Raw genomic sequence first — 9,143 nt, forward strand, 5'->3', positions numbered from 1 at the left:
GAATTTGGTATTGGTACCGAAAATGCTCGCTTCATTACAAAACAAGAAAATACCAGTATCATAGGCAGAAATACAGTAAGAACTAGAACCTACCCTGAATTTCCAATCCCAATTTTCTTAAAAACTTAGCGTCGGAGACGCTGTTAAATAAAAGAAAAAAGTAAAAAAGGAAAAAAAAAGTAGAGATTTGTATGAGCCAATAACATTGTCTTCCCCCCATTCTTCCAATACCACCATTTCATTTCATTTCATTTCATATTATTTTCTTCTCAAACCGCCATTGATTTATTTCTTTCATCCCAAATTCTCCTTCAATTTTCATTACCCACTTCACTCCGATCAAACTCTAACCCTAATCCCCAAATCCCCAATTTTTCACAACCAAATATGACCCATTTTCATTCAGTTTCAATCTCAATTACAACATGAACACCAATTGATTCATTAATTCATCAATTGGACCCCGTTCGTTAAATTGTTGGTTTCATCGTTAATTATTTATAATTAGGGTTCGGTTTGAGATCTGGATGTAATAATAATAATAATAATAATAATATGGATATGGGTTATAATAATAACGGAGATGTGATTCGTCTGGAACCTGAATTGCTGCAGCTGAATGAAGTCTCTTCGGTGGCGATTAAGTCCAATTCGTATGTTGCAGATAAGCTGTTCGACCAATGGCTTTCGCTTCCTGATTCCGCTGCTTTGGTAATTGTTGTGATTTAATTGGTAGTGTTTGTTTTGATGTTTTCATTTTGAGTGTTTTGATGGCATGTTTATTCGTAAAGTGATGTTTGTTAGGATCTCGGTAATGAAATATGCGGAAAATAAACGAACACGAGAAACAAGGTTTTACGTGGTTCAGTCCACGGGCTGCAACTAGGAATTTGTTATGATATGGGTAAATATAGAGGTAGATAGTAATTACTAATTATTAATGATATAATGCAAGTGTGTTTAGACTTTAGAGTTACCTTTTGTACGTAAGCTGACGTACTTCCACAGGCTGCAACCAGGAATTTATTATTATAATTATTATATATGGCTATACATAGAGATAGATAATTAATGATATTTGTTAGGATCTTGGTTATGCAAATACACGAGGCACAAGAATTTACGTGGTTCGGTCCACGGGGTGCAACTAGGGATTTATTATTATATGACTATATATAGAGATAGATGGTCATTAATGATAAAATGCAAATATGTTTAGACTTTAGTGTTACCTTTTGTACGCAAGCTGGCGTACTTCCACGGGCTGTTACGAGGAATTTATTATTATATGGCTATATATAGAGATAGATAGTAATTAATGACATAATGCAAATATGTTTAGACTTTAGAGTTGCCTTTCGTACGTAAGCTGACCTAAGTCCAGGCTGCAACCAGGAATTTATTATTGTCTATAAAGACGTGTGATGAGAGATTACATGTACACGATATGACTGTATATAGATATGTTTGGACTTTAGAGTTATCTTTTGAATATATGCCTCATAATAAGTGCATACTAATATAGGGCTAGGTATTTCACTTTGCTTCATACATAATCACAACATTGACATCATGTAGTATTTAGGTTTTCGGCATTATGACGTGAATAAAGGCTAGATTTTGTAGGTAGTAACAAATTCTCATTGCTTGACATAACACTTTATTCTAGTTACTATTATTGTTCATTATGACCTCTTGATTTTGATCATTTATTTGATGCAACATGGTTATTAGGAAAGTGATAATAATTGTTACATGTTTGGACTTTAAAGTTACCTTTTGAACGTTGTTATAAATGATAAGTGCATGCTGATTATGGCTATATATTTCACTTTGTATCATAAGGCCATGCGGTATACTAGCGTGGAGACCATGCGTGGGTTGATGTGCAACAGAATGATGAGAATGGAACACCATGCCGCCCTCCTCACCACTCACCTTAGCACTTAAATAATGCAAACATTTCTGTTATTTTGCTTTTATAAATATAGTAAAAAGGAAGCAACACGTGTTTTGCAGCTCACAAAAAAGCAATGACATATCCTTAGGGACTTCTCAAATTATTGGTTTTTGTTATAAATAGAATACTTTTTTTCTTTTAAACTAAAATTTAATTATTGGTTTTTTAATCATCCATATTCATTACTTTTATCCTTTTTTGTGGCATTTCCCTAATTTTAGCACTCACATAATGCATATTTCTATTATTATGCTTTTTGACATAAGTTCTTTTCATGGGTAATCAATGCTGTTAAATGCAACTCTTAAGTATTCATAACTTGTTATTATTCATTCTAGTATCCTTTATGTGTAGTTTATAGTTATTTTATATATAAATAAATTTGTCTTTTTTTTTGTTGTTTCATACAGGTGAAGTCTTTGTTATGCAAGGCTAAAACAGGTGTATCATTGAATGTATCTGGAGCAACTTCCAGCCCGAAATCTGCTAACAATCTTGTGCCTCCACTTTCACCAAGAAGCTCTTCGGGTTCACCTCGTTTTACAAAACAGAGGGCGGGCCCGTCTGCTTTAGGTTCATCTTTGAAAATAGCTAACGAGCCCATAAAAGAGTTAATACCTCAGGTTTGTATAGGCGCAAAAATGGGTGGATTTGGTGGGTCACTTAAATGGGTTTGGTGTCAAAATGGGTAGTTTTTTGTTGGGATGAAAGTTGGGTCGGGCCAGCTGGATTAGGCTGACATGAACACTATTTATCCATATTTTTTTGTACATATTTATTGTGCTATATATGATTAAAATCTGCGTAGGTGCAATATAAATATACGTATTTTTGCATTAAGCGGTTTTGTAACAGGAAATCGGTAGTTTTTGTTCAGGCTGAATCAACACACTTTTTGCCCTAGTTCTTTCAAAGATTTTCTATATATGTTTAATGCGTTAAATATGCTTACAAAGATATTATTGTTAAATTAGTATTCTTAATTTTTGCGGTAAAACGGTTTAGGAGGTTGTCTCTTGATTTGTTTCAGTCAATATGATTTTAGAAACTATATCATTTCACAACCAATCTAGTTCTCTTTTTTGGATAAAGTGGTTTAGGAATTAGGAGGTTGTATTTTGACCCGCTTCTTTTTGTACTTTTTTTATTTGACTTGTCATGGATATGGTTGACTTGGCCAAATCACTTTCTCTCTGACTTTTTTAAACATTTTCATAAAATATAATGTAATAAATATGATTACAAACATATTTATTTGCAACACTCATCTAGGTTTTTAATAAATCGGTTAGGTGGCTGTATTTTGACCCGTTTGTGCCGTTCAACCCGTTTTATTTTTAACTTTTATTTATTTTTTTTATTTTGCAGTTTTATTTTCAAAATGGGCGTCCAGCGCCTAATGAACTGAAAGAACGCTGCTTATCTAGAATTAATCAGCTCTTCAATGGTCATGCCAATGGACTATCTTTAGATGGTGAGATTTAGATTTAGTGGTATTTTTACTTATTGTATAGCGTTAAATAATGTAACTGAAGAATTTGGATTTTGCTAATTTTGCTTTGATAACTGAGCAGAACTCAAACCTGTTACTAAGGAAATATGCATGCTTCCATCTTTCTTCTCTAGCACTCTTTTTAAAAGGATAGACGTTACTAATACTGGCGTTGTGACCAGGTGAAATTTATTATTATTATTATTTTCAAAATGTTATGAATCTTTTTACATCTTAAATTCTTAATCTTCTTATGCATATTTCAGGGATGCATTTGTGGATTTTTGGGTGAATGGCAATATGCTGACAAAAGATATAGCAACCCAGATATTTACACTGCTAAAGCAGCCTGATTTGAGATACCTAACTCAGGTAATTATCTGTTTTTCCATTCTTTTTCTTTCAAAATTAACCACTTTAGTATAATAATGTCTACCAAAATTCAAATGTTGTTAGAAGGTTATTAGTAATTTTCTATATCCACTTTTAAGTCAGATTTAAAGATGATTTCTTTCTTTTTTACTTTCAAAAAAAAAAAAACCAATCTATATTTTATTTCTTTCACTAATCTTTATTTAAATGATTGGCTTTGAATTTTTGAAAACAGGAGGATTTCAAACCGATACTTCGTGAACTTTTAATGACTCATCCTGGGTTGGAATTCTTACAGAGCACACCTGAATTTCAAGAGAGATATGGTACGATTCATTTTTATTTGCTTATTTTTTTTTAATTCTTTTTGGGGTGGATAATATTCGCTAATTCATCTAAACATATACTTTTTTTAATGAGCAGCTGAAACGGTAATATACAGAATATTTTACTACATGAATAGGACGGGCAATGGTCGTCTTACCCTCAGGGAACTCAAACGTGGAAATTTAATTGCTGCAATGCTTCATGCTGATGAAGAAGAAGACATAAACAAAGTTTTAAGGTAATAATTTATTATTATTATTATTATTACTATTATTTAAATAGATTACCTTTTTTCAGATGTATCCTGTATGAATTATGGGTGAGCACGAAACTGAAATAACTGAACATAACTGGAATAACTGATGTAACCAAACACAATAGGAACTGGCAGTTTCAGTTTTGGTATAACCAAAAACCGAAAATCCCTTAAAACGGATTTTAAGTAGTTTATAAGAATTAATTAGTGTAGTCCAGAAATTTTAGGTCCAAATGTGCAATAATTAATTACTTATTACCAAAACTCTTGGCCCAAAGTCATTATTTTGGGCTTTTTATCTCTCAAAATATTCAAGCCCAAACGAAAAACCCAAAAAACGAACCCGAAACCAAATACCGAAAAGTTGGAAAACGAACTGTTTTAAAAAAACCAAAAGCAGAAATTTTGGTTGACCAATGCACACCGGTATGAGTTACCATTAGCCATAAATAGATGTGATAACGTTTGTTATGTCTTTTTTTACCCAAACAGACATTTATTAAATCTTTTTTTATTTCATGCAGATTCTTCTCGTATGAGCACTTTTATGTAATATATTGCAAGTTCTGGGAGTTGGATACGGACCATGATTTCCTGATTGATAAAGAGAATCTTATTAGATACGGTAACCATTCACTTACCTACAGAATTGTTGATCGAATATTCTCCCAGGTTTGTAATTTATTTCAAGAATTATTATTATTTAATTTTCTACCATTTTTTTTCTGAATGGTATTTTTATCCAATTTGCTTATGAACGGGTCAAAACGCAGGTTCCAAGAAAGTTTACTAGTGAAGTTGAGGGTAAAATGGGATATGAAGATTTTGTGTACTTCATTTTATCTGAAGAGGATAAATCATCTGAGCCTAGTCTTGAGTACTGGTATAATGTTAAATAGTTATCTTATATATATATATAGGGTTAGTTTCATTTGAGAACTCAAAAAAAGTTAAGAGCTTTTAGGAACTCTTAAAAACCAAATATTTTTTTAGCTTTTTTTATATATTAATATTATTTAAGACTTATTTTATCATATTTGTAAAAAACATTTTGATTACATATATAAATCACAAGTTACACGTGTGTAAAATTTATGTGATAAAAATTTACATATGTGTAAAAAAAACATAGATATGCGTAAAAAACCTAATTTTCATAATTGTAATCGTAAATATAGATGTCAAAAGTGATAAAACTACACTTAAATAACGTTAACATACAAAAATTTTTATAAAAATGTTAGTTATTAAGATATATATATATATATATAAATATCTTGAATTAAATTGTTATTGCAATAATAATTTTTTTGCAGGTTTAAGTGCATTGATTTAGATGGAAACGGGTATAGATGTCAAAAGTGATAAAACTACACTTAAATAACATTAACATACAAAAATTTTTATAAAAATGTTAGTTATCAAGATATATATATATATATATCTTGAATTAAATTGTTATTGCAATAATAATTTTTTCGCAGGTTTAAGTGCATTGATTTAGATGGAAACGGGGCGCTGACTAGAAATGAGTTACAGTTTTTCTATGAAGAACAGTTGCATAGGATGGAATGTATGGCTCAGGAACCTGTTCTTTTTGAGGACATATTATGTCAAATTGTTGACATGGTCAAACCACAGGTACTTGGGTCCTATTGATGTAACGGGCTGGGCCCGGGTTCGGTATCATGTCAAAACGGGTGCCTTTTTAGTGAAGACTTATGTTTAATGCGCACACACACACACACACACACATTTCAGAACCAAAAATATGTTGAGTACTGCGTAATGCACTTGTATCTCTTGCTTTAAGTGTTATAAGAAGGCGGTTACATAACCGCCTACCTTATTAAATCCTTAATGCACAATGTACAAGTGCTTTATGCTACCGAAGCTCAGATTGACAAAAAGCTCGAAACGAGTCAAGCTCTTTCGAGCTCGGGCCTCAAATAAAGCTCGTTTAGTTATCGAGCGCGAGCTCGAACCTTGTATGGGAAGCTCGTATAGGCTCGTCGATCCTTGTGTATTTCTAAGTCTTACCTTATTTGGACTTATATGTATTAATTTCACAAAACGCAGCCAAGCTCGAGCCGAGCTTTGGCTCGTTTAAGGTACTACACAAAAGAGCCGAGCTCGAGCCTAGCCCGAGCTTGAAAAAAAGACTCACGAACCAAGCTCGAGCTTTAGAAAAGAACTCAAAATGAGCAGAGCTCGAGCTCTCTCGTTTACACTAATTTGCCATTTTTTAAAAAATTAACAGAATAGTTAACCTTCATTTATTTTACTGACCATTTGTGTTACGTTTATGGGCCCCACAGTTTTAATTTAAATCTTCTAGTGTAATGGTATTTTCGTCATTATTTTTAAAATTTAATAGAAAACTTAAGTTGTTTGATATGAAAACACAACCCAGATGGACCCATTCATAAAAGCATAAAGTAACTAGTCAATAACTATTGCCAAAGTTTAATTTAATTCACATATTTTTATCACCTAATTTTTAATCATGAAATATTTAATTTGCAGGATGAGGAGTATTTCACCTTACAAGATTTAAAAGGAAGTAAACTTTCCGGCAGTTGTTTCAACATCCTATTTAACCTTAACAAATTCATGGCCTTTGAATCACGCGACCCATTTCTCATTTGTCAGGTACCTAATTCTTTCATTAATCAGGGGTAGAAACGTGAATTAACCGTTTATTTATAAACAGGAACGTGAGAATCCAACATTAACCGAGTGGGACCGGTTTGCACATCGGGAATATATTCGGCTTTCAATGGAGGAAGATGCAGATGATGCTTCTAATGGTAGTGCAGATGTTTGGGATGAGTCTCTCGAGGCCCCATTTTGACCACTTTTAATTGAGGTATTCAAACAAAACAATAATTATAACTAAAAGAGTAAACTGCGGTTTTCGTCCCTGGTTTGTCCGAATCTGCAGTTTTAGTCTAGGAGTTTTAAATCTGCGATTTTTGTCCATGTGGTTTCATTTCACTTGCAATTAAACCTGACCCCCACTAACCCGTTAGGTCTGGTCGTTGAATCCATTAGCGTGCCCCTTAAAAGGGGCAGTTTTGTCCTTTTTCTCCCCAAATATACCCCAACCCTAATTCGCAAGCCCCCTCGCGTGAGGGGCTGAGGTGTATTTTGGGGACAAAATTGCCCCTCACGTGAGGGGCACGCTGATGGATTTAACGATCAGACTTAACGGGGTTAGTAGGGTCGGGTTTAATTGCAAGTGAAATGAAATCACAACGATGAAAATCACTAATTTGAAACTATTTGACTAAAACCGCAGATTTGGACAAAACACAAGGACGAAAACTGCAGCTTAATTAAAATGTCGTTTTCGTTTTAATTATCGTTTTCTTAAGTTTATTTATTGTGTAGGTGAACTAGGATGCAGTTTTTTTTAAGTTAAAGCAGGATGGTTACATCATAAATTAACTCACATATTTTTGGAACACTTTTTTAAGCATTTTTGGTTTCTTATTATTTTTATATGAACGTTTTTAAGTCTGTTTGGACGACAAGATGTATGTTGCAATTTGAGTTTATGTATGTAATATCAGTAGATTTGTTGTAACGTCACTCGGCACCTTAAATCGAAAGCGATAGAACACTTTGTTTTACGAGTTTATGCTGTTTTACTTAATCTTGAAATTTTAATTAGATAATAGCACCATTATAATGTAATTTTGAACTTATTATTTGAAAAAGGCAAATTTATAGCATATAATTTGAGAAAATAAAAACACTTTGGTAAATTAATTCAATATTAAAAGTAAGTTTGCTTTGTGAGTATAAAAGTATGATTCACTTGGTGCAAGCTTCTGTTACATTTTCTTATTAGAGAGAGGTGGTTATTTCTAATCATTGTCGTCCTGTCTTTCAACGCATAACAAACAAAAGGATCGGCCGACAATGACATGACACAATCACCTCTCTCTATTTCCTGAATAAAAAATAAATGCGTGAACGTTTGGTTATTAACATTAGTTGATTAGTACTTGACTTCAGGTAAATAATAAATGTAGTAAATCAATATTTTTAATTGTTTTTATTGTATTAAATTTATATATTGCTATAATATCTGGGGAATAACAAATTGTTAAAATACAAATTTTAGACAATGGATGGTGCGAAATGAAAATTGGTTTTCTTTTAAAAGACCGCAACTAGTGAGATGCTAGAAATATTCAACATCCGATATAACCAAAAAACATAACTTGCTCAAAACAAAAGGGAAAATATGATTAACGGAAAAACATCTTATTTAGCTGGCGTGTATGTGTGTGTGTGTGTATTGATACAAGATTGCTAATGAGCTTTAGCTCAATTGACGTTCTATGGGAAGTTAAAATTTGTGCTGGCGCTCACAAGGTATCAAGTTCGAATTCGATTCTAACCAGGTTTTACCGCAGTGGACATTCGGGCTACAAGTTTTCCACGGAACAAAAGATGGTGGGCTTGGACTACCCAACGTTGTCTACGATCGCGGATGTATGAGCCGTTTTTTGTCATTGGGTTATTTTGGGTAGTCGAGCTTAATTTGTTGGTTGTTAAAAAAAGAGTTAATACAAGATTTTAATAACAAAATGAAGTATTTAATACATGCTACTATTATTTTCTATTAAACTTTGATGCTGAAAAAATTTTAATAAATGTAACTGAAGAAACACTAATTGACCCCAGGCAGATTACGGATAATCTGGGGGTTAAGTAGATGTTTC

The 9,143-nt window shown here is 32.6% G+C and overlaps 1 protein-coding gene across 1 annotated transcript; it reads left to right on the forward strand.

Annotated features, from left to right (window-relative positions):
- The first annotated feature begins 555 nt into the window (after positions 1 to 555).
- Positions 556 to 7,873, forward strand: LOC143564541 (serine/threonine protein phosphatase 2A regulatory subunit B''beta-like). The gene is made up of 13 exons (XM_077051788.1): positions 556 to 711; positions 2,371 to 2,583; positions 3,329 to 3,434; positions 3,535 to 3,634; positions 3,719 to 3,824; positions 4,060 to 4,150; positions 4,248 to 4,389; positions 4,932 to 5,079; positions 5,181 to 5,290; positions 5,892 to 6,048; positions 6,934 to 7,059; positions 7,121 to 7,276; positions 7,801 to 7,873. The coding sequence occupies exons 1-12, from the start codon at positions 556 to 558 to the stop codon at positions 7,259 to 7,261; spliced, it is 1,596 nt and encodes a 531-aa protein (XP_076907903.1). The 3' UTR covers positions 7,262 to 7,276; positions 7,801 to 7,873.
- Positions 7,874 to 9,143: the final 1,270 nt, after the last annotated feature.

This window comes from Bidens hawaiensis, unplaced genomic scaffold, assembly GCF_021521415.1.
Source record: "Bidens hawaiensis isolate Kalapana, Puna unplaced genomic scaffold, B.hawaiensis_p1.1 tig00022014_1, whole genome shotgun sequence".
NCBI lineage: Eukaryota > Viridiplantae > Streptophyta > Magnoliopsida > Asterales > Asteraceae > Bidens > Bidens hawaiensis.